The sequence below is a fragment of the Poecile atricapillus genome, chromosome 37 (assembly GCF_030490865.1).
Source record: "Poecile atricapillus isolate bPoeAtr1 chromosome 37, bPoeAtr1.hap1, whole genome shotgun sequence".
NCBI lineage: Eukaryota > Metazoa > Chordata > Aves > Passeriformes > Paridae > Poecile > Poecile atricapillus.
The window spans coordinates 3055722-3083328 of record NC_081285.1 but is presented as its reverse complement, the minus strand read 5'-3'; the positions used below and the strand labels follow the sequence as shown (position 1 = coordinate 3083328).

General features: G+C 63.1%; 1 protein-coding gene across 1 annotated transcript; it reads right to left on the bottom strand.

Moving 5' to 3' along the window:
• Positions 1-32: 32 nt before the first annotated feature.
• Positions 33-26561, bottom strand: LOC131591057 (host cell factor 1-like). Its single transcript, XM_058861485.1, is given in 36 exon segments — positions 33-113; positions 521-584; positions 1446-1497; positions 1499-1534; positions 1536-1623; positions 1625-1749; positions 2521-2618; positions 2621-2705; positions 3970-4094; positions 5077-5173; positions 5175-5206; positions 5660-5821; positions 5921-6094; positions 6692-7010; positions 7687-7866; positions 8371-8696; positions 8698-10669; positions 11656-11861; positions 12336-12474; positions 13447-13589; positions 14577-14799; positions 15332-15436; positions 16301-16531; positions 17537-17734; positions 18744-18965; positions 19826-19848; positions 19966-20250; positions 21076-21258; positions 22002-22105; positions 22345-22429; positions 23817-24025; positions 25589-25652; positions 25655-25697; positions 25699-25732; positions 25734-25747; positions 26502-26561. Coding segments are annotated over 36 exon segments (6531 nt in total). The 5' UTR covers positions 26547-26561; the 3' UTR covers positions 33-73.
• Between the last annotated feature and the right edge of the window lie 1046 nt (positions 26562-27607).

Genomic DNA, 27607 nt, shown 5'->3' with positions numbered 1-27607 from the left:
CCCCCCCAGGGGATTTTGGGGGGTCCCGGGGGTTTTTGTTTTTCTTTTTTTGGGGGGGGGTCCCGGGGGTCCTTCACTGCCCTTCGGCCTTGGGCTTCTTTGGAGCGGATTTCCTGCAGAGGGGGGAATTTGGGGAGGGGGAGATGGAGACCCCTCCTCAAAACAGCTCCCCCCAAAAAAAATCCCCAAACCTCCCCAGGACCCCCCCCCAAAAAACCCCGCCAGACCCACAGGACCCCCAAAAGAGCCCCCAGACCCCCAAATTCCCCCCCCCAAAACCCCTCCAGGACCCCCCAAAACAACCCCAGGCTCCCGAAAGAGCCCCCAGACCCCAATTCCCCCTCAAACCAGACCCAGAGACCCCCTAAAAGAGCCCCCAAACACCCCCCCAGGACCCCTAGAAGAGCCCCCAGACCCCAATTCCCCCCTAAGACCCCTGCAGGACCCCCCCAAAACAGCCCCAAATGCCCCCCAAAACGACCCCAGCCCCCCAAAAGACCCCCCCGAGCCCCCCACTCACAGGTCGGGGGACGCCAGGGGCCGTTTGCTGCCGGCTTTCCCGGCGGCTCCGTCCTTGCTCGACTCTGGGGGGGGTTGGGGGGGACATCAGGGTCTGCAGCACCTCCCCCACAGGTGTGTGCAGCCCCCAGACTCATTTCAGACCCCCCCAGACTCATTTCGGAGCCCCCAGACTCATTTCAGACCCCCCAGACTCATTTCAGAGCCCCCAGACCCACCTGGCAGCCACACCTGCTGCTGTAACCGCTGTCATTGAGGGTGGGTGACAATCCCAGCCCCAGCTTCCCCGAGGTGTGTGCAGCCCCCAGCCCCATTTCGGAGCCCCCAGACTCATTTCAGACCTCCCCAGACTCATTTCAAAGCCCCCAGACTCATTTCATAGCCCCCAGCCTCACCATGTAGCCACCGCCCCTGGCTGGCAGGCCTGTAGCCCTTGTCCTTGAGGTTGGGGGACAATCCCCTGCTCACCTGCCCAGCCCCATTTCAGACCCCCCAGACCCATTTTGCAGCCCCCAGACTCATTTCAGACCCCCCAGACCCATTTCAGACCCCCCCAGACTCATTTCAGAGCCCCCAGACACACCTTGCAGCCACCACACCTGGCTGCCGGGCCCGTAGCCCTTGTCCTTGCCAGGCTGGGGGACAATCCCCTGCTCACCTGCTCAGCCCCACAGGGACCCCTGGGGGTCAGCAGCCCCTCAGACCCATTTTGCAGCCCCCAGACCCATTTTGCAGCCCCCCAGACTCATTTCAGAGCCCCCAGACCCACCTTGCAGCCACCGCACCTGGGTGGCGGGCCCGTAGCCCTTGTCCTTCAGGGTAGGTGCCAAGGGGGACAGTCCCACTCTCACAGCCTCCCTGAGGTGTGTGCAGCCCCCAGACCCATTTCAGACCCCCCAGACTCATTTCAGAGCCCCCAGACCCACCTTGCAGCCACCGCACCTGGGTGGCGGGCCCGTAGCCCTTGTCGTTGCGGGCGGGCGATGCGGAAGATGATGGCCGGTTTGGTGGTGTGGGTCGATGTGGGCGCTCGCCAGGCTCGAGGCCGGCACCAGGCACGAGGGGCTGGGCCCGCAGTAGACCCTCATGAAGGCCAGCTGAGCCCCTCCCCCCACGGGCCTCGGGACCCCCCCCGGGCCCCCCCTGGATCGCCAGGTACACCGAGTACTCGGCGATGCGGCCCGACGTCACCGACGGCGGCTCCCACGTCAGGTGCGCCCCGTCCGGGCTCTGCCGGGGACACGGGGGGACACGGGGGGGTCAGGGGGGTCACAGGGGTCAGGGGGTCACAGGGGGCACGGGGGGTATGGGGACAGAGGGGACACAGGGATATCGGGGGTCAGGAGGACATGGGGACATGGGTCAGGGGGTTATGGGGGGATATTGGGGGTCGGGGGGGACAGGGGGACACAGGGGGGACACGGGGGGTGACACAGGGGGGGTGACAGGAGTTTGGGGCCATGGGGGTACAGAGGGCTTTGGGCTATGGGAGTTACGGGAGGTCGGGGATATGGGGGGGACACAGGAGGGTCCCTGCCGTGGGTCTGGGGTCAGGTTTGGGTTACAGATGTGGGTCTGGGGTCTGTGCCGTGGGTCTGGGGTCTCTGCTGTGGGTCTGGGGTCACCTTGCTGATTTTGATGGCGCAGGGAGCCCCGGGGAAGCCGGGCAGGGACAGGGTTGGGGTCAGGTTGGGTTTGGGTTGCAGATGTGGGTCTGGGGTCCCCACTGTGGGTCAGGGGTCCCCGCTGTGGGTCTGGGGTCCCCGCTGTGGGTCTGGGGTCTCTGCTGTGGGTCTGGGGTCTCTGCTGTGGGTCTGGGTCACCTTGCTGATTTTGATGGCGCAGGGAGCCCCGGGAAGCCGGGCAGGGACAGGGTTGGGGTCAGGTTGGGTTTGGGTTGCAGATGTGGGTCTGGGGTCTGTGCCGTGGGTCAGGGGTCTGTGCCGTGGGTCTGGGGTCTGTGCTGTGGGTCTGGGGTCTCTGCTGTGGGTCTGGGGTCACCTTGCTGATTTTGATGGCGCAGGGAGCCCCGGGGAAGCCGGGCAGGCAGGTTTTGAAGGCCGACAGCTCCGAGAAGGGGCCGCGGCCGCAGGCGTTGAGCCCGCCACGCGGAACTTGTAGGCGGTGCCCGGCTGCAGCTCCTGGCGCCGCAGCTGGGAGTGGTCCGGGACCCCCGAGGCCTCGTCCTGGGGGGACACGGGGGGGACAGGGAGGGGACAGGGAGGGGACAGGGAGGGGACAGAGAGGGGACACCGATAAAGAAACCCCCCTGGCCATGGGGACACCTTGGGTTGTCCCCAACACACACCAGGGCTGTCCCCAGTGCCACTGGGGTGTCCCACAGCTGTCCCAGTGTCCCCAGTCCATCCCAGTCTGTCCCAGTGTCCCCAGTGTCTCTCCCCAGTGTCCCCAGCCTGTCCCAGTCTGTCCCCAGTGTCCCTCCCCAGTGTCCATCCCAGTGTCCCCAGTGGTCACTCACGTCCAGGGGTGCATCCCCAGTGACAGGAAATAGAGAGTGACCATCATGGTGGTGCCCTGTCCCAGTATCCCCAGTATCTCCAGTCCCTCCCAGTATGTCCCAGTCTATCCCAGTGTCCCTCTAGTCTGTCCCAGTGTCCCCAGTGTCCCTCCCCCAGTGTCCCCTGTGTCCCCAGTGTCCATCCCAGTCCCTCCCAGTGTCCCCAGTGTCCATCCCAGTGGTCACTCACGTCCGGGGGCGCATCCTCGGCGGGCAGGAAGTAGTGAGTGACCATCATGGTGGTGCCCTGTCCCAGTGTCCCCAGTATCCCCAGTATCCCCAGTGTCCATCCCAGTCCCTCCCAGTGTCCCCAGTGGTCACTCACGTCCGGGGGCGCATCCTCGGCGGGCAGGAAGTAGTGAGTGACCATCATGGTGGTGCCCTGTCCCAGTATCCCCCAGTATCCCCAGTCCCTCCCAGTCTGTCCCAGTGTCCCCAGTGTCCCTCCCAGTGTCCCCAGTGGTCACTCACGTCCAGGGGTGCAACCCCAGTGACAGGAAATAGAGAGTGACCATCATGGTGGTGCCTGGTCCCAGTCTGTCCCAGTCTGTCCCAGTATCCCCAGTCTGTCCCAGTGTCCCCAGTGTCCATCCCAGTATCCCCAGTGGTCACTCACGTCCGGGGGCGCGTCTCGGCGGGCAGGAAGTAGTGAGTGACCATCATGGTGGTGCCCTGTCCCAGTGTCCCCAGTATCCCCAGTCTGTCCCAGTGTCCCCAGTGTCCCCAGTCCATCCCAGTATCCCCAGTATCCCCAGTATCCCCAGTGGTCACTCACGTCCGGGGGCGCGTGCTCGGCGGGCAGGAAGTAGTGAGTGACCATCATGGTGGTGCCCTGTCCCAGTCTGTCCCAGTATTCCCAGTGTCCCCAGTGTCCCCAGTGTGTCCCAGTGTCCATCCCAGTATCCCCAGTGTCCATCCCAGTGGTCACTCACGTCCGGGGGCGCGTCCTCGGCGGGCAGGAAGTAGTGAGTGACCATCATGGTGGTGCCCTTGATGACCCCCACATCGAACCATTGATTTTCCTTCTTGGGGGGCGCCTTGGGGGGCGGCGCCCCGGCTCGGCTTTCTGTGGGGCAGGGGGATGGGTCAGGGGGGAAAAAAGGGAATTTTGGGGGGTTTGGGGGGAAATTGGGGGAATTGGGAGGGTTTGGGGAGGAATAAAGGAATTTTGGAGGAATTTTTGGGGTAAATTGGGGGGTTTGGGGGGAAATAAATGGAATTTTAGGGGGATTTTTGGGGGAATTTTTGGGGAAATTGGGGGATTTGGGGTGGTTCAGGGGGGAATAAAGGGAATTTTAGGGGATTTTGGGGGGAAATTGGGGGGGTTTGGGGAGGAATAAAGGGAATTTTGGGGAATTTCTGGGGTAAATTGGGGGGTTTGGGGGAAATAAAGGGAATTTTAGGGGGATTTTTGGGGGGATATTGGGAGATAATCGGGGTTTTCAGGAGGAAAACTGGAGGATTTTGGGGTGGGTTTAGGGGGAGTTTCTGGAGGAGTTTTTGGGTGGGTTTGTGAGGATTTGGGGGGGGATTTAGGGGCATGGATTTTTTGGGGTGTGTTAATGAGAACATTTTGGGGTGTGGTTTATGAGGATTTTGGGGTGTTTTTGGAGGATTTTTTTGGGTTTTTTTAGAGAATTTTTTGGGTGTTTTTGGAGGATTTTTTGGGTGTTGTTGGAGGATTTTTTGGGGTGTTTTTGGATGATTTTTTGGGTTTTTTTAGAGAATTTTTTGGGTGTTTTTGCATGATTTTTTGGGTTTTTTTTAGAGAAGTTTTTGGGGTTGGTTTTGGAGATTTTTTGGGTGTGTTTTTTGGATGATGTTTGGGTGTTTTTGGAGGATTTTTTGGGTGTTTTTTGGATGATTTTTTGGGTTTTTTAGAGGATTTTTTTTGTGTTGTTGGAGGATTTTTGGGTGTTTTTGGAGGATTTTTTGTGTTTTTGGGGGAATTTTTTTGGGTGTTTTTTGGAGGAGATTTTTTGGGTGTTTTTGGAGGATTTTTTGGGGGTGTTTTTGGGTGTTGTTGGGGTGGGTTTCACTCACCACGGGGGTGCTCTCGATGCCGTTGGCCACCTCGGCCAGGGCAGCGGCCGCCTGCAGCTTGGCGGGGCTGGGGGCAACCGGGGGGGGGGCCCGGGGGGGCCACGAAGGCGCTCGAGGGGGCCAGGCCTGGGGGGGGGAGGGGAAATGGCACCAAAAAAATTGAGGAGGGGGCTTAAAACCCCCCCCATCCCCCACCCCAGAATTCCCCACCCACCCAAATGTGAGCGGGAGGGGGGGGAGGGGTCTCAAACCAACCCAAGGGGGGGGCCCAGAAAAGGGGTCCCAAAATCCCCCCCCAGGGACCCCAAATCCCCCTCAAAGGACCCCAATCGCCCCCCAAAAGCCCCTCAGGTGACCCAAAACTCCCCCCAAACGACCCCAAATCCTTCCCAGGTGCCCCAAACCCATCCCAGGGATCCCAAACCCCCCCAGGTGCCCCCCAAAGGACCCCCAAACCCCCCCTAGGTGCCCCCAAACTCCCCCAGGTGCCCCCCCAAACCCCCCCAAAGGACCCCAAACCCCCCCAGGTGCCCCCCAAACCCCTCCCAACCCCCCCCAGGTGCCCCCCCCGTGTCTCACCGTCCCCGGGGGGGGGCAGGAGGCTGCCGGGGGTGCCCCCCCCGGGGCCGGTGCCCAGCTCTGCCCCCCCCAGCCCGTTGCTGTCCCCCGCGGGGTCGTTGAGGCTGTCGGCGGGGGCCAAGGCCTCGGTGGGCAAATGGGGAGGGGGCGCGGCCGCCTGGGGGGGTCCGGGGGTGGTGGGGGCGGGAGGGGCCGGGGGGGGCGGGGCGGGGGCGGGGGCAGCGCTGGGGGTGGGGGCGGGGGCGGGGGGAGGGGTGGAGGCCTCGGCCAGGTGCTGCTGGTGCTGCACCAGCGCCGCCAGCTCCTGCTGAGTCAGCACCAGGGGCAGCGCCCCCCCCCGCGCCCCCCGCCCCCCCCCTCCGACACCCCCAGGGCACCCCCGAGGTCCGTGGGGCCCCCCCCCGGGCTCGGCCGGGTCCAGGGGTTCCGATGTTCCTGGGGGGAGGGGGGGAGAAGAGGGAGGGGTCAGTTCAAAATCCACCCCTCCCCCCACCAGAACCATGGGAAAAGGACCCCCAGGACCCCCCCAAAACCTCCTCAGGACCCCCAGGACCCCCCAAAACTCCCTCAGGACCCCCAGGACCCCCCCCAAAATTCCCTCAGGGCCCCCAGGACCCCCCCAAAACTCCCTCAGGACCCCCAGGACCCCCCAAACCCCCTCAGGACCCCCCCCAAACCCCCTCAGGACCCCCCCAGGACCCCCCAAACCCCCCCAAACTGACCCATGACCGCCTGCAGCATGGCCTGGATGGCCAAGGGTCAGCTCAGGGTCACCATCGTGGCCATGAGACCACCCCAGAACCCCCCCCAGGACCCCCAAACACCCCCAGGACCCCCCAAACACCCCCCAGGACCCCCCAAACCCCCCCAGACTGACCCATGACCGCCTGCTGCGCCGCCTGCAGCACGGCCTGGATGGCCAAGGGTCAGCTCGGGGTCACCACCACAGCCATGAGACCACCCCAAACCCCCCCCAGGACCCCCAGAACCCCCCCAGGACCCCCAAACCCCCCCAGGACCCCCCAGACTGACCCATGACCGCCTGCTGCGCCGCCTGCAGCACGGCCTGGATGGCCAGAGCCTGGGCCTGCGCCTCCTCGCTGGCCGCAGCCGCCGCCGCCGCCTCGGCCGCCGCGGTGACCGCCAGCTCCTCGGGGGTCAGCCCCGGGGGTCCCCCCGCGCCCCCCGCCTCGGCCAGCAGCTCGGGGGGCAGCGCCAGCCCCTCGGCCGGAGCCCCCTCGCCCGCAGCCGGCGGCAGCACCACCACGGCCAGCGGCTCCGGGGACCCCCCGGCCTCACCCGCGGCCGCCTCGGCGCCGGGGGGGGACGGGGACGGAGCCGGGGGGGGGTCCTGGGGTGGGTGGGGGTCTCCGGGGGGGGTGGGGGTGGAGGTCGGGGGGGTCTCGGGGGCGGCCGGGGGGGACTCGGTCAGCGATGAGATGGTCTGGGGGGAGAGGGGGGAGGGGAAAGGTTGGGGAGGGGGGGATGGAGACCCCCGGGATGGGACCTGGTCCCCAAAGGCCCCCCCAAGTGTCCCCCAAAGGCCCCCCCAAGTGTCCCCAAACCCCCCCTGAATGTCCCCAAACCCCCCCTAAATGTCCCCAACCCCCCCTGAAGCTCCCCCAAGCCCCCCCAATGTCCCCCAAGCCCCCCCAAATGTCCCCAACCCCCCCCGAAGCTCCCCCAAGCCCCCCCCAAACCCCTCCTCAAGCCCCCCCAGCCCCCTCAAACCCCCCCCCAGGCCCCCCTAAACCTCCCCAAGCCTTCCAAGACCCCTCCCCAAAATCCCCCAGCCCCCCAATGTCCCCCCAGTGTCCCCCAAGCCCCCTCAGGCCCCCCCTAAACCTCCCCAAGCCCCCCCAATGTCCCCCCAGCCCCCTCCCCAAGCCCCCCAGCCCCTTCCCAAGCCTTCCCAAGCCCCCCAAGCCCCCTCAAACCCCCTCCCCAAGCCCCCCAAACCCCTCCCCAAGCCCCCCCAGCCCCCCCAAGCCCCCCAGTCCCCTCCCCAAGCCCCCCCAGCCCCTCACCGGCACGGCCGGCCCCGGCGCTGGCGTGGACTGAGTGACCGTGGTGACCGCCCGGGCCTGGGGGGCTCCGCTGGGGCCGGGGGGGCTGGGGGTCCCGGGGGGGGGCACCGGGGGACCCCCACCCTCGCTGGGGGGGGGCTCCCCCTCACCCTGACCGTTGGCAGCCGGCGGGGGGGGGGTCTGTGGGGACACAGGGGAGGGGTCACAGAGGGGAGACCACCCACCCAAAATAGGGGAGGGGGATTTGGGGGGGATTTGGGGGGGATTTGGATAAAATTCGGGGAGAATTCGGGAAGAACTTGGAGGGGATTTTGGGACAATTTGGGGACACTCTGGGGACGATTTGGGGACAATCTGGGGACATTCTGGAGACAATTTGGGGTCAGTTTGGGAATAATTTAGGGACAATTCGGGGACAGTTTGGGGACAACCTGGGGATGATTCAGGGACACTCTGGGGTCAGTTTGGGAACAATCTGGGGACAATTTGGGGACAATTTGGGGTCAGTTTGGGGACACTCTGGGGACAGTTTGAGGACAATCTGAGGACAGATTGGGGACAATCTGGTGATGATTTGGGGACAATCTGAGGACAATTCGAGGACAATTTGGGGATGATTTGGGGACACCCTGGGGATAATTTGTGGATGATTTGGGGACAATTTGGGGACACTTTGGGGACAACCCGAGGCTCACCTTGGCTGGTGCCCATGCTGGCCGTCACCGTGGTGGCCGTGGCCGTCGTCCCCGTCTCGTGGGTCTCGCAGGGGGGGTTGGAGCAGGCGCGGGGGGGGCTGGTGACACCGCTGGTGACACCGCTGGTGGCACCGGGCGCTGGCACCGTCACCCCCTCAGCACCGCCCTGCTGGCCCTGGCAGGGCGGGGACCCCGCGGGGGGCTCGGGGGTCCCGCAGGGGGGGTTGGCACCAGGCTGGGGGGACCCCCCTGAGCCGGAGGTGGCAGCGCTGGTGGCCGTGGTGGTGGCGTCACCCGGCCGGGAGCCGGCGGTGGCCGTGGTGGCCGTGTTGGTGGTCCCGGTCTCGTGGGTCTCGCAGGGGGGGTTGGAGCAGAGCTGGGACCCCCGTCACCGTCACCGCGCCGGGCTCGTGGGTGGAGCAGGGTGGTGGCACCGGTGACGTCCCCGATGACGTCCCCGACGATGTCCCTGACGATGTCCCCGCCGGCTCGCGCGAGGTGGCCGTGGTGGTGGTGGCCGTGTTGGTTGTCCCCGTCTCGTGGGTCTCGCAGGGGGGGTTGGAGCAGAGCTGTGACCCCGTCACCGTTGTCCCCGTCACCGTTGTCACCGTTGTCCCCGTCTCGTTGGCGCACGGTGGCCGTGGCGCCGTCACCGTCACCGTGTTGGTCGTCCCCGTCTCGTGCACCTCGCAGGGGGGGTTGGAGCAGAGCTGGGACCCTGTCACCGTCACCGTCGTCCCGGTGTCGTTGGCACAGGGTGGCCTCGGTGCCGTTGTTGTCACCGTGCTGGTTGTCCCCGTCTCGTGTGTCTCGCAGGGGGGGTTGGAGCACACCCGTGTCCCCGTTGTTGTCACCGCTGTCCCCGTCTCGTTGGCACGGGGTGGCCGTTGCGCCGTCACCGTCACCGTGTTGGTGGTGCCGGTCTCGTGGGTCTCGCAGGGGGGGTTGGAGCAGAGCTGTGACCCCGTCACCGTCACCGTGCCGGTTGTCCCGGTGTCGTTGCCGTGCGGTTGCCGCGGTGCCGTTGTTGTCACCGTGCCGGCTGTCCCGGTGTCGTTGCCGTGCGGTTGCCGTGGCGCTGTCACTGTCACCGTGCCGGTTGTCCCGGTGTCGTTGCCGCGCGGTTGCCGCGGTGCCGTTGTTGTCACCGTGTTGGTCGTCCCGGTCTCGTGTGTCTCGCAGGGGGGGTTGGAGCACACCCGTGTCCCCGCGCTGCCCTCGGGCTGTCCCCAGGGCGTTTGGCACGGCGGCGCGGTGACATCCTGCCCTTGGCGCGCGGTGACGCCGCCGGTGCCGCCCTCGGCCGGGCACAGCCGCGCCGTCATCGTCGTCCCCGTGGCCGCCGTTTGCTGCGTGGCGCAGGCCGGACCCCCCGGACGCGCCGGCCCCGCCGCCGTGGTGGCCGTGTTGGTGGTGCCGGTGTCGTGGGTCTCGCAGGGGGGGTTGGAGCAGAGCTGTGACCCTGTCACTGTCACCGCTGTCCCGGTGTCGCTGGCACGCTGTGGCCGTGGTGCTGTCACTGTCACCGTGTTGGTCGTCCCCGTCTCGTGGGTCTCGCAGGGGGGGTTGGAGCAGATCTGTGACCCCGTCACTGTCATCGCTGTCCCGGTGTTGTTGGCACAGGGTGGCCGTGGCGCTGTCACTGTCACCGTGTTGGTTGTCCCCGTCTCGTGTGTCTCACACGGGGGGTTGGAGCAGAGCTGTGACCCCGTCACTGTCACCGCTGTCCCGCTGTTGTTGCCGTGCGGTTGCCGTGGCGCTGTCACTGTCACCGTGTTGGTTGTCCCCGTCTCATGGGTCTCACAGGGGGGGTTGGAGCAGATCTGTGACCCTGTCACTGTCACCGCTGTCCCGCTGTTGTTGGCACAGGGTGGCCGTGGCGCTGTCACCGTCACCGTGTTGGTTGTCCCCGTCTCGTGGGTCTCGCAGGGGGGGTTGGAGCAGCCCCGTGGTGGCACTGCCAGCGCTGTCCCCCCGCCCGTGTCCTCGCACAGCAGCTGCACCTGTCCCCCTCCCGTCCCCACGTTGGCCACCAGGCTGGTGGTGGCCGTGTTGGTGGTCCCGGTCTCGTGGGTCTCGCAGGGGGGGTTGGAGCACACCAGGGTCACCGTCCCGGCCGCAGCCTCGGCCGCGGGGGGCTCGGTCAGCGCGGGGCCCCCCGGGGCGGCGGCCGGAGGGGCTTCGGCCGTGGGGGACGCCAGGATGGACACGGGGAGGTCGTGGACGGGCTGGGCCTCGACGCCGCTGGGCGTGGTGATGAGTGTCACCTGCGTGGGCTGGGACACCGGCTGTGTCCCCAAAGTGCGTCAGGGGACACCGGGGGGGGCTCAGGGGTGTCCCCACCCCCGAATGTCACCCCCAAAGCGCGTCAGGGGACACTCGGGGGGGCTCAGGGGTGTCCCCACCCCCTGAATTCCAGAGTGTCCCCGAATGTCACCCCCAAACTGCATCAGGGGACACCCGGGGGGGCTCAGGGGTGTCCCCACCCCCCTGAATGTCACCCCTAAACTGTGTCAGGGGACACCCAGGGGGGGTCAGGGGTGTCCCCACCCCCAAACTGCATCAGGGGACACCCAGGGGGGCTCAGGGGTGTCCCCCCCACCCCGGAATGTCACCCCCAAACTGCATCAGGGGACACCCAGGGGGGGCTCAGGGGTGTCCCCACCCCCCTGAATTCCTGAGTGTCCCCGAGTGTCACCCCCAAATGGCATCGGTGGCACCTCGGGTGTGGTGATGGATGGTGGCTGTTGCCGGTGTCACCAGGGATGTCACCAGTGTCACCAGTGTTCCCCCCTGTCATCAATGTCCCCAGTGTCCCCAATGTCCCCTCTGTCCCCAGCGTCACCAGTGTCCCCTCACCTGCACAGTGTTGGTCAGTGTCCCCAGGCCACCCTGTCCCCAGTGTCCCCAGTGTCCCCAGTGTCCCCAATGTCCCCCTGTCCCCTCACCTGCATGGTGATGGTCGGTGTCCCCAATGTCCCCAGTGTCCCCAATGTCCCCCGTGTCCCCAATGTCCCCAGTGTCCCCAGTGTCCCCCGTGTCCCCAGTGTCCCCAATGTCCCCAGTGTCCCTCACCTGCACGGTGATGGTTGGTGTCCCCAGTGTCCCCAGTGTCCCCAGTGTCCCCAATGTCCCCAATGTCCCCAGTGTCCCCAGTGTCCCCAATGTCCCCAATGTCCCCAATGTCCCCAGTGTCCCCAGTGTCCCCAATGTCCCCAGTGTCCCCAATGTCCCCAATGTCCCCAGTGTCCCCAGTGTCCCCCTGTCCCCTCACCTGCATGGTGATGGTCGGTGTCCCCAGGCCGCCCCCGGCCGCGGTGGCCGTGATGGCCGCAGGGTTCAGGACCTGGCTCGAGAGGGTGGCGATTGTCCCCAGGGTGGTGATGGGCGTGGCCAGCGAGGCCGTGGCGCTGTGGCCACCGGCCCCTCCCGCCAGGCTGGTGGACACCGTCCCTGTCACCGTCCCCAGCGTGGTCACACCTGGGAGGGACAGCACGGCCGTGAGTGACCGCCCAGAGTGACCCCAGTGACCACTGGGTGACCACAGAGTGACCACAGAGTGACCACAGGGTGACCAGAGTGACCCCAGAGTGACCACAGAGTGACCACAAAGTGACCCCAGTGACTGCTGGGTGACCAGAGTGACCACAGAGTGACCACAGAGTGACCCCAGTGACCACAGGGTGACCAAAAGTGACCACAGGGTGACCACAGTGACCACAGAGTGAGCCCAGTGACCAAGTGACCCCTGAAGTGACCCCAAAATGACCCAGAAGTGACCTCTGCCCATGAGTGACCACCGAGTGACCCAGAGATGACCCCTGACCATGAGTGACCACCCCAGTGACCCAGAGATGACCCCTGACCATGAGTGACCCCAGGGTGACCCCAAAGTGACCCCTGCCCACGAGTGACCACCCCAGTGACCCCCAGATGACCCCTGACCGCACTCACCGGTGGTGCCCTTGACCACCAGGGTGGTCACCGTGGGCTTGACGGCCGAGACGGTGACGGGAGTGACCAACCGGACACCGCCCATGGGCACCGTCCGCAGGATCGTGCCCGGCTGGCCTGGGGCCCCCTTCAGCACCACCTGGACATGGGGACACCGTGGGGACAGTGTGGGGACACCGGGGGACACCGTGGGGACAGTGTGGGGACATGGGGACAGTGAGGGGACAGTGAGGGGACAGTGTGGGGACAGTGAGGGGACAGTGTGGGGACAGTGTGGGGACAGTGAGGGGACAGTGAGGGGACAGTGAGGGGACATGGGGACAGTGAGGGGACAGTGAGGGGACAGTGAGGGGACAGTGAGGGGACATGGGGACAGTGTGGGGACATTGTGGGGACATGGGGACAGTGTGGGGACACCATGGGGACAGTGTGGGGACAGTGAGGGGACAGTGAGGGGACAGTGTGGGGACACCATGGGGACATCGTGGGGACACCACGGGGACACCGCTGGCACCAGGGCTGGGACCCCTCAGCTGACCCCAGGGTCCCCAAACCCTGACCCCACCTCGGTGTCACCCCCCTGTCCCCAATGTCCCCAAATCCCCCCAATATCCCAAATCCCCCCAATACCCCCAGTGTCCCCAATGTCCCCAAACCCCGCAATGTCCCCCCCTGATGTCCCCAAACTCCCCCAACATCACCCCCCCGATGTCCCCAACCCCCCCAATGTCCCCAAATCCCCCAGTGTCCCCGATGTCCCCAACCCCCCCAATGTCCCCCCTGATGTCCCCAATGTCCCCAATCTCCCCAAATGTCCCCCAACCCCCTCAATGTCCCCGAACCCCCTTGATGTCCCCAATGTCCCCAATCCCCCCAATGTCCCCCAATCCCCCCAATGTCCCCAAACCCCCCCAATGTCCCCAAACCCCCCTGGTGTCCCCGATGTCCCCAACCCCCTGATGTCCTCAACCCCCTGCAATGTCCCCAAAGCCCCCCAATGTCCCCAAACCCCCCAATGTCCCGAAACCCCCCGATGTCCCCAAACCACCTCGATGTGCCCAATGTCCCCAAACCCCCCGATGTCCCCCCGGTGTCCCCGGTGTCCCCTGACCTGTGTCACCCCCTGCTGCCCGTGCCCCCCGCCCAGTTTGGGCACGGCCGTGATGATCTTGGCGGGGGTCCCGGTGCCCGACGTCATCACCTTGGTGGTGATGATGGTGATGGGAGACTTGATCCCGGGGCTGCTGGTGACACCTGGGGACAGCGGGGACATCAGGGGACAGCAGGGGACATGGGGACATCAGGGGACAGCTGGGGACATGGGGGACAGCAGGGGACAGCAGGGGACATGGGGACAGCAGGGGACAGCAGGGGACATGGGGACATCAGGGGACAGCAGGGGACAGCAGGGGACATGGGGGGGACACGGGGGGCACTCCCCAGCCCCCGCTGCTGTCCCTGAGCAGGCGGTGATGGGGGCTGGGGGTCTCAGGGGGTTTGGGGGTCTCAGAGCGGCTCAGGGGTCTCAGGGAGATCAGGGATGAGTTGGGGGTCTCAGGTTAATTTGGGGAGGGGTCTCACTCACCGGTAGCCCCCGACTGGGTGATGATGGCCGACATGGGGATGGTTTTGATGGGGTCAGTGAAGAGGTTAGGGGGGTCTCAGGGGGGTTTGAGGGTCTCAGGGGTCTCAGGTTAATTTGGGGAGGGGTCTCACTCACCGGTAGCCCCCGACTGGGTGATGATGGCCGACATGGGGATGGTTTTGATGGGGTCAGTGGGGAGGTTTGGGGGGTCTTGGGGGGTTTGGGGGTCTCAGAGCGGTTCAGGGGTCTCAGGGTGGGTTCAGGTTAATTTGGGGAGGGGTCTCACTCACCGGTAGCCCCCGACTGGGTGATGATGGCCGACATGGGGATGGTTTTGATGGGGGTCTCAGGGGGTTTGGGGGTCTCAGGGATGAGTTGGGGGTCTCAGAGGGGCTCAGGGGTCTCAGGGATGAGTTGGGGGTCTCAGGTTAATTTGGGGAGGGGTCTCACTCACCGGTAGCCCCCGACTGGGTGATGATGGCCGACATGGGGATGGTTTTGATGGAGGTCTCGGGGGGTTTGGGGGTCTCAGGAAGGTCAGGGATGAGTTGGGGGTCTCAGGAAGGTCAGGGATGAGTTGGGGGTCTCAGAGCGGCTCAGGGGTCTCAGGGATGAGTTGGGGGTCTCAGGTTACTTTGGGGAGGGGTCTCACTCACCGGTAGCCCCCGACTGGGTGATGATGGCCGACATGGGGATGGTTTTGATGATGGTGGTGGTCCCGGGTTTGGTGGTGCTGGGGGTCACGCTGCTGATGCCCAGGATGGTGGGGGGCTTGGCCGCCCCCGCCCCCGCCTGGGTGCTGGTCAGGATGGTGGTGGGCTTCCCCTCCCCCGACGTCACCAGCTTCAGGATGGTCCCGGCGGGGAGGGGGCCCTTGGTCTGCGGGGGGAGGGGTCAGTCGGGGGGGGAGGGGTCATTGGGGGGGAGGGGTCAGTCGAGGGTGGGGAGGGGTCATTTTGTGGGGGAGGGGTCATGGGGGGGTCAGGGAGGGGGTTTGGGGTCAGTGGGGGGCTGGGGAGGGTCCTGGAGTGGTTTTAGGGGGGGTTCCAGGGATTTGGGGAGGGGTCTCTGTGATTTGGGGAGGGGTCTCTATGATTTGAGGGGGTTCTCAGGGATTTGGGGAGGGGTCTCTGTGATTTTGGGGAGGGGTCTCTGTGATTTTGGGGTTTCTCAGGGATTTGGGGAGGGGTCTCATGGATTTGGGGAGGGGTCACCTGGATGATTTGGGTGACGGGGCCGCTCGAGGCCTGGCCGGTCACGGCCGAGGGGGGGATTTTGGGGGGTTCTCAGGGATTTTAGGGGGTCTCTGTGATTTTGGGGAGGGGTCTCTGTGATTCTGGGGGTTCTCAGGGATTTGTGGAGGGGTCTCAGGGATTTGGGGAGGGGTCTCAGGGATTTGGGGAGGGGTCACCTGGATGATTTGGGTGACGGGGCCGCTCGAGGCCTGGCCGGTCACGGCCGAGCTCTGCACCGGTTTCGTCTGCACCACCGACATCACCTTGCCCAGGTTGGAGATCTGGGGGGGCCATGGGGGGCTCAGAGACCCCTCCCCAAAAAAGGGAACCCCCAAATCCTGACCTTTGAGGGGTTTGAAAGCCCCTGGGACCCCCAAATTTGGCCCCAAAAAGAGGAGGGGGGAATTTGGGGTTGTGCCTCCTTTGGTTCCCACACAGCCCCAAACCCACCCAGGACCCCCCCCCAAATTGGGGTCCCCCAACACCCAGAGCCCCCCAGGACCCCCCAAATTGGGGTCCCCCAATACCCAGAGCCCCCCAGGACCCCCAAATCCATGTCCCCACCCCCCAAATCCCCAAATCTGTGTTCCCCCCATTCCAAGACCCCCCAAATTTGGGTCCTCACCCTCCCAATCTCCCCAAATCCAGGTGTCCCTGACCCCAAACCCCCCCAACACCCCCAAATTGGGGTCCCCCCCACCCCAAGACCCCCCAAACTGTGTCCCCCACACCCCAAGACCCCCAAATCGGGATCCCCCCACCCCCAACTCCCCCAAACTGGGGTCCCCTCCACCCCAAGACCCCCCAAATTGGGGTCCCTCCTCCCCAACTCCCCCAAATTGGGGTCCCCCACCCCCAACTCCCCCAAATTCGGGTCCCCCCCACCCCAAGATCCCCCGAATTGGGGTCCCTCCTCCCCAAGACCCCCCAAACCGGGGTCCCCCATACCCCAAGACCCCCCAAACTGTGTCCCCCACACCCCAAGACCCCCCAACCCTGTGTCCCCACCCCCAAATTGGGGTCCCTCCTCCCCAAGACCCCCCAAATCTGTATCCCCACCCCCCAGCACCCCCAACCCCGTGTCCCCACCCCCCAAATTGGGGTCCCCCCACCCCAAGACCCCCCAAACCGGGGTCCCCCCTCACCAGGGCGCTGCCCCCTGGCACCGAGATGGGGCTCTTGACCAGGGTGATGGTTTTGGTGACCCCTCCGACCACGGTGGTGACCACCTGGGCCTGCTGGGCCACCGTCACCGTCCCCGACTTGTGCACGGTGATGATCGGCCTGGTGGCCGCGTTGGTGGCCGCCGGGGACCCCCCGGCCGTGCCCACCTGGGCGGCCGCCGTCTTCAGCATCCGCGTGGCCGGGTTGCTCACCTGGGGTGGGGACACCGGGGGGACACCGGGGGGACACAGGGGGGACACGGGGGGGACACCAGGGGACACAGGGGGGACACGGGGGGGACACCGGGGGGACACGGGGGGACACGGGGGGACATGGGTGGGACACGGGGAGGAGGCTTGTGAGGGTGATGGTGGCACCTCAGGGTCACCTTGAGACTCTTGGGGTCACCTTGAACCTCCCAGGGTCACCCCAGGGTCACCTTGAGACCTCTGGTGTCACCCCAGGGTCACCCTGAGACCCCTGGGGTCACCTCAGGGTCACCCTGAGACCCTCAGGGTCACCTCGAGACCCCTGGTGTCACCTCAGGGTCACCTTGAGACCCATGGGGTCACCTCAAGGTCACCTTGAGACTCTGGGGGTCACCCTGAACTTTCCAGGGTCACCATGAGACCTCCAGTGTCACCTCAAGGTCACCTTGAGACCCTCAGGGTCACCTTGAGAGTCTCAGTGACACCATGGGGTCACCTCACGGTCACCTTGAGACTCTTGGGGTCACCTTGAGACTCCCAGGGTCACCTTGAGACCTCTGGTGTCACCCCAGTGTCACCTCTAGCCTCCCAATGTCACCCCAGCCCCTCCAAGGCCCCGGTGACACCACGGTGACACCAAAGTGACAGTGCCACCACTGCCCCCAGCCCCCCCAGTGCCACCCTGACCCCTGGGTGACACCAAGGTGACACCAGAGTGACAATGCCACCACCCCCAGCCCCTGGGTGACACCACGGTGACACCAAAGTGCCAACGCCACCACCGCCCCCAGCCCCTGGGTGACACCAAGGTGACACCAAAGTGACAATGCCACCACCCCCAACCCCCAGGTGACACCACAGTGACACCAAGGTGACACCAAAGTGCCACCACCACCACCCCTAACCCCTGGGTGACACCATGGTGACACCAAAGTGCCACCACCACCACCCCCAGCCCCTGGGTGACACCAAAGTGCCACCGCCCCCATCCCCCGGGTGTCCCCGTACCATGACAGGTGACGAGGCCACCTTGACGGTGGCGGGCAGGGTGGTGGCCCCGGGGGTGACGGCCACCGTTTTGACGATGGTGGCCCCCGCGGGGACGCTGAGCACGGTGGGCGCCGACGCCGGCGGAATCTTCTGGGTGGCCGCGGCCGCCGCCGCCAGCGCCGCCATGCCACTCATCTGAGGGCTACTGCCAATCACCTGCGGGCACGGGGACACCTGGGTGAGCCTGGGGACACCTGGGGACACCTGGGGACACCTGAGTGCACCTGGGGACACCTGGGGACACCTGAGTGAGCCTGGGGACACCTGGGGGGAGCTGGGGACACACCTGGGGACACCTGGGTGAGCCTGGGGGCACCTGGGGACACACCTGGGGACACCTGAGTGCACCTGGGGACACCTGGGGACACCTGAGTGAGCCTGGGGACACCTGGGGGGAGCTGGGGACACACCTGGGGACACCTGGGTGAGCCTGGGGACACACCTGGGGACACCTGGGTGAGCCTAGGGACACACCTGGGGACACCTGGGGACACCTGGCTGAGCCTGGGGACACACCTGGGGACACACCTGGGGACACACCTGGGGGGAGCTGGGGACACCTGGGGACAGCTGTGGGGACACCTGGGAGCACCGGGGCTGGGCGTGGGGACACCTGACTGCACCTGGGGACACACCTGGGGGCACCTAGGGACACCTGGGTGAGCCTGGGGACACCTGGGGACACCTGAGTGAGCCTGGGGACACACCTGGGGACACCTGGGGACACACCTGGGGGGAGCTGGGGACACCTGGGGACACACCTGGGGGGAGCTGGGGACACCTGGGGACACCTGGAGGGAGCTGGGGACACCTGGGCTGGGCATGGGGACACCTGGGAACACCTGAGTGCATCTGGGGACACCTGGGCATGGCAGGTCACAGCTGAGGACACACCTGGGACCCCAGGACCCCTCCCCTGTATCCCCCAGGTGACCCCCACCTGTCCCCAGGTACCCCCTACCTGTCCCCAAGTGTCCCCCACCTGTCCCCATCTGTCCCAGATGTCCCCACCTGTCCCCAGGTACCCTCCAGGTACCCCCCACCTGTCCCCAGGTACCCTCCAGGTACCCCCCACCTGTCCCAGATGTCCCCACCTGTCCCCAGGTACCCCTCACCTGTCCCCAAGTGTCCCCCCACCTGTCCCCAGGTGTGTCCCCTCCCTCACCGTGCCCTGGGGGCTCTGGCTGGGCACCACCATCCTGACGCCGGCGGGCAGCGATGTCACCGTCACCGGGGCCTTGCCGGGCCCGGCCGAGCGCACGGTGACCAGCGGGGGTCCCGCCGTGCCCGCGGGGGTCCCACTCACCTTCAGCACCGCCGGCACACCTGGGGGGACATTGGGGACACGGGGGGGACATTGGGGACACGGGAGGGTCAGCCCTGGCACCTGCAGAGCCCCCCCGTGTCCCCCCCATGTCCCAATTTCTCGCCCCCTGTGTCCCCCCCAATGTCCCCAAGTGCCCCCCCGTGTCCCAAAGGTCCCCCCAATATCCCCCCCAATGTCCCAGGTGTCCCCATTTACCCCCCCCATGTCCCCAGTGTCCCCCCCAATATCCCCCCCAATGTCCCAAGTGTCCCCATTTACCCCCCCCATGTCCCCAGTGTCCCCCCCCAATGTCCCCCCCATGTCCCAAATGTCCCCCCCTGTCCCCAATGCCCTCCCCCATGTCCCCAATGCCCTCCCCAATGTCCCCAATGTCCCCCCCATGCCCCCCCCAATGTCCCCCCAGTGTCCCCCAATGTCCCCCCCCGGTGTCACTCACCAGATCCCCTCCCCAGTGTCCCCAATGTCCCCCCCATGTCCCCAATGTCCCCCCCATGTCCCCAATGTCCCCCCCATGTCCCCGGTGTCACTCACCAGGTCCCCTCCCCAGTGTCCCCCCCATGTCCCCAGTGTCCCCCAATGTCCCCAATGCCCCCCCGCAGTGTCACTCACCAGGTCCCCTCCCCAATGTCCCCCCCATGTCCCCAATGTCGCCCTCAATGTCCCCAATGTCCCCCCCATGTCCCCCCCCGGTGTCACTCACCAGGTCCCCCCCATGTCCCCAATGTCCCCCCCATGTCCCCGGTGTCACTCACCAGGTCCCCTCCCTGTCCCCAATGTCCCCCCAGTGTCCCCAATGTCCCCCCCATGTCCCCAGTGTCCCCCCCATGTCCCCGGTGTCACTCACCAGGTCCCCTCCCTGTCCCCGCTGCTGTCGCCGCGGCTCCGCCTCCTCCTGCCCCCACCTGCCCCGCCCCCCCCGCCGCCGGCAGCACCTGCAGGGTGGCGCTGGGGGGGGGCGGGGCCGCGCCCACCGCCCCACCCGCCCCACCCCCACCCCCCGCCCCACCCCCCGCCCCACCCCCACCCCCAGCAGCCCCTCCCCCCACCACCCCCGCGGCGCTGGCGGGGGGCGGGGCGGGGGCGGGGCCCAGCAGGGTGAGCCCCACCCCCCCGAGCTGGGGCAGGGCGGGGGGCGCGGGGGGAGGGGCGGGGGCGGCGGGGGCGGGGCTCTTGGGGGGGTTGGCGGGCACGGAGGGCACGGGGGGAGGGGCGGGGGCGGCGGGCAGCTCGTACTTCTGCAGCTGCAGCAGGTACGAGTCGGCCGTGGGCACCGCGCCCCAGCTCACCTCCAGCGACGTGGTGTTAGCACGGACCAGCTGCACGCGGCCCGGCGCCGGGGGGCGCTCTGGGGGGGGAAAAATGGGGTTACACACAGGTTACACACGGGTTACACACGGGTTACACACGGGTTACACACGGGTTACAATGGGGGTTACAATGGGGGTTACAATGGGGGTTACACACAGGTTACACACGGGTTACACACGGGTTACACAGGGGTTACAATGGGGGTTACAATGGGAGTTACACGGCCCGGCACCAGGGGGCGCTCTGGGGGGGGAAACGGGGTTAGAACAGGGGTACAATGGGGTTACAACAGGGGTTACACATGGCTTACACAGAGATTACAATGGGGTTACACACAGGTTACAATGGGGGTTACAATGGGGGTTACAATGGGGTTAGAGCAGGGGGAAAAATGGGTTATAATGGGGGTTGCACAAGAGTTACACACAGGTTACAATGGGGGTTACACACAGGTTACAATGGGGGTTACAATGGGGTTACACACAGATTACCCCCAACCCTCCCAGGCTCACCTGTCTCCAGGTACCACAGGTCCTTGCAGCCCCCCCAGGTCCTTGCAGCCCCCCAGGCTCACCTGTCTCCAGGTACCACAGGTCCTTGCAGCCCCCCATGCTCACCTGTCTCCAGGTACCACAGGTCCTTGCAGCCCCCCATGCTCACCTGTCTCCAGGTACCACAGGTCCTTGCAGCACACCTGGTTGTTCCAGCCCCCCCCAGGTCCTTGCAGCCCCCAGACTCACCTGTCTCCAGGTACCACAGGTCCTTGCAGCCCCCCCAGGTCCTTGCAGCCCCCATGCTCACCTGTCTCCAGGTACCCCAGGTCCTTGCAGCCCCCCCAGGTCCTTGCAGCCCCCAGGCTCACCTGTCTCCAGGTACCACAGGTCCTTGCAGCACACCTGGTTGTTCCAGGCCTTGCGGTAGCCGTCGCGCCCGCTCCAGATGTACAGGCGGGTGGCGATGGCCACGGCGCAGTGCCCGGCGCGAGCCCGCGGCACATTGTCCTCCAGGGTCTCCAGAACCAGCGGCTCCCACGCCATCGAGTCTGGGGGGGCACATGGGGGGGTCACAGGGGGGTTTGGGGGGCTCAGGGAGGGGTTTGGGGGGGGTCACACGGGGATTTCGGGGGGTTTGGGGAGGGGTCTGGGGGTCCTCCAGGGTCTCCAGCACCAGCAGCTCCCACGCCATCGAGTCTGGGGGGGCACAGGGGGGGTCACAGGGGGGTTTGGGGGATTTGGGGGGGTCTGGGGGGCTCACAGAGGGGGTTGGGGGGGGTCACAGAGGGGTTTTGGGGGGTTTGGGGGAGGGGTCTGGGGGTCCTCGAGGGTCTCCAGAACCAGCGGCTCCCACGCCATCGAGTCTGGGGGGGCACAGGGGGAGTCACAGAAGGGTCTGGGGGGCTCTTTTGGGGGTCCCGAGCCCCCTCCTCACCCAGGCTGAGATCTGGGGTGTGTTAGGGTGAATTTGGGGTCAGTTTTGGGGGTCCTGAGCCCCCTCCTCACCCAGATTCAGATTTGAAGTGTTTTAGGTGGGTTTTAGGAATATTTGGGGTCACTTTTGGGGGCCCCAAGATGGATTTGGGGTCAGTTTTGGGGGTCCCAAGATGGATTTGGGGTCAGTTTGGGGGTCCCAAGCCCCCTCCTCACACAGGTTCAGATCTGGGGTGTTTTAGGGTGAATTTGGGGGTCAGTGTTGGGGGTCCCAAGCCCCCTCCTCCCCCAAGTTGAGATCTGGGGTGTTTGTAGGGTAGATTGGGGTCAGTTTTGGGGGTCCCGAGCCCCCTCCTCACCCAGGTGAGGCAGGCCAGGGTGTGGGTGCACTTCCACTCCTTCTCGTGCGTCGCCACCTTCACGTCGTCCATCACCAGGGGCACCCACCCCCCAAAAACGTACATCCTGGGGGGGGGCAAAGGTCAGGGGGGGTCAGGGGGACACCCAGAGACCCCCACCCCCCCAAAATTCCCATTTTTTTAGGGGTCACAAAACCGTTTGTATCGATTAAAAAATTCAAATAAAATAAATTATTCCCCGTTTAAAGACTCCAACCCCCCTGGGGTGGGGGCAGGGACACAAAGGGACCCCCCAAAGGGGGGATTTGGGTTTTTTTTTGGGGGGGGGGTCGCCCCCAGACTCACTTGTTGCCGATGGTGGTGGCTGAGTGGAGGCTGCGGGGGAGGGGAGCGACCCCGCTCAGGCTCGGCTTGTTCCAGGTCAGCGTCTCTGAAAGACCCCAAAACCCCCCAAAATGTGAGGAAATGGCCCCAAAATGTGAAAAAATGATCCCAAATGTGGAGGAAACGGCCCCAAAATGTGAGGAAATGGTCCCAAAATGTGAAAAATGATCCCAAATGTTGAACAAATGACCCCAAAATGGGGAAAATGGCCCCAAAATGTGAGGAAACGGCCCCAAAATGTGAGGAAACGGTCCCCAAATGTGAAAAAATGGCCCCAAAATGTGAAAAAATGACCCCAAAATCACCCAGGATGTGAAAAAACAGCCCCAAAATGTGAGGAAATTACCCCAAAACATGAGGAAATTGCCCCAAAATGTAAGGAAATGGCCCCAAAACTCTTAAAAATGTAAAGAAATGTCTCCCTGAGCACCCAGTTCTGGCATGTCCCTGACCCCAGACACCCCAAGCTCCAACCACAAACACACAAAATCCCAAAAAAACCCCAAAAAAACCCAAAAAAACACCTAAAAAAAAACCCAAAAATTCACAAAATAACCACGCAAAACCCCACCCCCAAAAATCCTAAAAATTCCCACAAATCCCAAAAATTCCCTCACTGATGTGAGGGTCCAGAGATCCCCCAGCCTAAAACCCCTCATGGCCCCATATCCACCAATGATCCCATTCCCCTGACCCCAAACCCCATAAAAACCCCAAAAAACCCCCAAAAAATCCTCAAAAAATCTGAAAAAAATCCCCAAAAAATCCCCAAAAAAATCCCAAAAAATCCCACAAATCCCAAAAAATCCCACAAATCCCAAAAACCCCCAAATCCCTCATACCAATGCCAAGGGTCCACAATTCCCTCACCCCTGCAGCCCCTCATGGCCCCATATCCACCATGATCCCATTCCCCCTGACCCCAAACCCCTTAACCCCAACGCCCCACACCCCCATCCCACCCCCCCCCAAACCCCCAAAAAAATCCGAAAAAATGCCAAAAAATGCCAAAAAAATCCAAAAAAATCAAAAAAAAAATAAAAAAAAATACCCAAAAAATCCCAAAAAATCCCAAAATCTCCTCACCAATGTCAAGGGTCCAGAGATCCCCCAGCCTGCAGCCGCTCATGACCCCATATCCACCTATGATCCCATTCCCCTGACCCCAAACCCCCTAAAAACCCCCAAAAAACAAACAAAAAAAAATCCCAAAAAATCTGAAAAAACCCCCAAAAAATAAAAAAAATAAAAAAAAAATCCCCCAAAAAATAAAAAAAAATCCCAAAAAATCCCCAAAAAAAATCTGAAAAAATCCCCCCAAAAATCTGAAAAAAATCCCAAAAATCCCAAAAAAATCCCAAAAAATCCCAAAAAAATCCCAAAAAAATCCCAAAAAATCCCACAAATCCCCAAAAACCCCAAAATCTCCTCACCAATGTCGAGGGTCCAGAGATCCCCCAGCCTGCAGCCGCTCATGCCCCCGTAGATGACGAGGCGCGAGCGCCGCCCGTCGCGCTCCGTGTACACCACGGCCGTGTGCGACTCCCGAGGAGGAGGAAGGACCCCGTAAGTGATGGGGATGTCCCAGGCAAGGACCCCCGAGCCCGGGCGAAGCTCCAGAACGTACAAATCGTTCAGGTACCTGGGGGAAAATGAGCTTAGAGATCCTAAAATTATCCTAAAAGGGGTTTTGGGGTTGTGGGGGTGGCCCTAAAAGGGGTTTTGGGGATATGGGGTGCTCTTAGAAGGGTTCTTAAATCACTTAAAATGCACCCAAAATGGTCTTAAAAGCATCTGTGGGTGGTTCAGAAGGTCAGGAGACCCCAAAGAAACTCCTAAAAGGGTTTTTAGGATCATGACATTCCCCTAAAAAGGTTTTTGGGGGTGTGGGATTGGTTTATAAAGGACTTTGGGGATGTAGGGTGATCCTTAAATCCCATAAAATGCACCCAAAATGGTCTTTAAATCACCTGTGGGTGGTTTAGAAAGTCAGGAGACCCCAAAGAAACCCCTAAAAGGGGTTCTGGGGTCATGAGATTTCCCTAAAAGGGTTTTTGGGGTTGTGGGATTGGGTTTAAAACTGCTTTTAGGGATAAGAGATGCTCTTAAAAGAATTCTTAAATCCCATAAAATGGACCCAAAATGGTCCCAAAATCACCTGTGGGTGGTTCAGGTGTGTGGGGAAGGGGTTGAGAAGGTCAGGAGACCCCAAAAAAAATCCTAAAAGGGTTTTGGGGGTGTGGGGTTGGTTTAAAAGGGTTTTTAAGATATGGGGTGGTTCTTAAATCCCATAAAATGCACCCTAGGTGATTTAAGATGGTCCTAAAATCATCAGTGGGTGGTTCAGAAGGTCAGAAGACCCCAAAAAATATCCTAAAAGGGGTTTTGGGGTCATGGGAGTGTTTAAAAAGGGATTTTGGGGATATGAAATGTTCTTAAAAGAGTTCTTATATCCCCTAAAACGCACCCAAAACGATCCCAAACCACCTAAAACCCTCAAAATCCCCAAAAAACTCCCAAAAGCCTCACAAAACCCCTAAAAATCCCCAAAATCCCCCCGTACCAATATCAAGGATCCATAAATCCCCCATGGATTTGGGGTTTGCCCCACAGATTAGGAAAGGTTTTACCCCCATAAATTCAGACAATTTTATCCCCATAGATTCAAAAACTTCTACCCCACAAATTTAGGATTTACCTCAAGATTTAGAAAGTTTTACACCATGAACTTAGACAATTCTATCTCATAGATTTAGAAAATTTTACCCCATAAATCTGGAAACTTTCACCCAATAAATCTGGGATGTGCCCTATAGATTTGGAAGATCCTACCCCATAAATTTGGGATTTATCCCATAGATTTCAAAGGTTTTACCCCATAAATTCAGGATTTATCCATAAATTTCAAAGGTTTTACTCCACAAATTTGGAATTTATCCCATAGATTTGAAAGGTTTTACCCCACAAATTTAAGATTTATCCCGTAGATTTGAAAGGTTTTACCCCATAAATTTAGGATTTATCCCATACATTTGAAAGTTTTTACCCCATAAATTTAGGACTCATCCCGTAAATTTGAAAGATTTTACCCCATAAATTTTGGATTTACCCCATAGATTTGGAAGATTTTACCCCATAAATTTGGGGATTTTTTTGGGCTGTGTTTTCCAGTGAAAATTCTGTTTAGATTTGGGGTGCCCCATACCTGGGGATGTTGTTTTTGGGGTCCTCGCTGTCGTTGGCCAGCCCCCCAAACAGGTAACACTTGTGCCCACCAGGGAGAAGCTGTGGCCCAGCCGGGGGCAAGGGGGGGGGTCCATTCTTGGGGGTCTTCGCCTTCAGCGCTTCACTCCCACCTGGAGGCCTGAAATGGGGAGGGGGATTTGGGATTTGGGGAGGGGTCTGGCATTGGGGGGGACCCAGGGGGATGGGGGACCCCAAAACCAGGGGGGTTCAGAGGCAGCAGGGGGTCCCAAGGTGTTTTGGGGTGGTCCCAGGGGGTCCCCAGGTGTTCTGGGGTGGTCCCAGGGGGTCCCCAGGTGTTTGGGGTGGTCCCAGGGGGTCCCCAGGTGTTTGAGGTGATCCCAGGGGGTCCCGAGGTGTTTTGGGGTGGTCTCAGAGGGTCCAGGGAGTGTTTTGGGGTGATCCCAGGGGGTCCCCAGGTGTTTTGGGATGATCCCAGGGGTCCCAAGGTATTTTGGGGGTGATCCCAGGGGGGTCCCAAGGTGTTTTGGGGTGGTCCCAGGGGGTCACCCATGGTTTGGGGGAGTTCTGGAGTATTTGGGGAGGGGTCCCAGGGGGTCACCCCAGTTTGGGGAGGGGTCCCAGGGGTCTCATTTGGGGGGGTGGTTCCCAGGTGTCAGCCCTGATTTGGGGGGGTGGTTCCCAGGGGGTGGCCCCAGTTTGGGGAGCGGTCTCAGGGGGTGGCCCCAGTTTGGGGAGGGGTCTCAGGGGGGTGACCCCAGTTTGGGGAGGGGTCTCGGGGGGTGGCCCCAGTTTGGGGAGGGGTCTCGGGGGGTGGCCCCAGTTTGGGGAGGGGTCTCAGGGGGGTGACCCCAGTTTGGGGAGGGGTCCTCAGGGGGTGGCCCCAATTCGGGGAGGGGGTCTCAGGGGGGTACCTGCAGCTCGTAGAGGTCGTTGCTGTACTTGCCGTACTCCACCATGCCCCCGAACACCACAGCAGCCGCGTCCCGTCGCACACGAAGCCGTAGGCGGCGCAGCCCGGGGGGATGTCCCCCCGCACGGCCGGGATGAACCACTGGTTGGTGGCTGTGGGGGACACCCGGGGTGAACCCCAAAATCACCAGGGACACCCGGGGTGAACCCCAAAATCATCAGCGACACCCGGGGTGAACCCCAAAATCACCGGGGGGACCCCCGGGGTGAACCCCAAAATCATCAGGGACACCCGGAGTGAACCACAAAATCATCAGGGACACCCGGGGTGAACCCCAAAATCATCAGGGACACCCGGATGAACCCCAAAATCACTGGGGGACACCCAGAATGAACCCCCAAAATCATCAGGGACACCCGGGGTGAACCCCCAAAAATTCAGTGGGGACACCCCGAATGAACCCCCAAATCATCGGGGGACACCAGAATGAGAACCCCAAAATCCTCAGGGACACCCGGGGTGAACCCCAAAAATCATCAGGGACGCCCAGAATGAACCCCAAAAATCATCAGGGACACCCGGGGTGAACCCCAAAATCACCGGGATGAGGTGCCCCCCCAGTGCCCCCTATCCCAAATCCATCCCCAGGTGCCCCCCAGCCCCACCTGTGCCCCCCCAATGCCCAATGCCACCCCCAGGTGCCCCCCCAGTGGTCCCCTGTCCCCAATCCCCCCCCCCAGGTGCCTCCCCAGTGTCCCCTGTCCCAAATCCCCGCCCCCCCCAGGTGCCCCCCGCCCCCCACCCCAATACCCCAAGCCCCCCCCAGCCCCACCTGTGCCCCCCATCGCCCCCCATCCCAAATCCCACCCCCCCAGGTGGCCCCCCATCCCCAATCCCCCCCCAGCTGCCCCCCAGGTGCCCCCCCAGCCCCACCTGTGCCCCCCATCTCCATCCCCCCCCCAGGTGCCCCCAGGTGCCCCCCCAGTGTCCCCTGTCCCCAATCCCCCTCCAGGTGCCCCCCAGGTGCCCCCCCAGCCCCACCTGTGCCCCCCCAATCCCAAATCCCACCCCCAGGTGCCCCCCAGGTGCCCCCCCTGTCCCCAATGA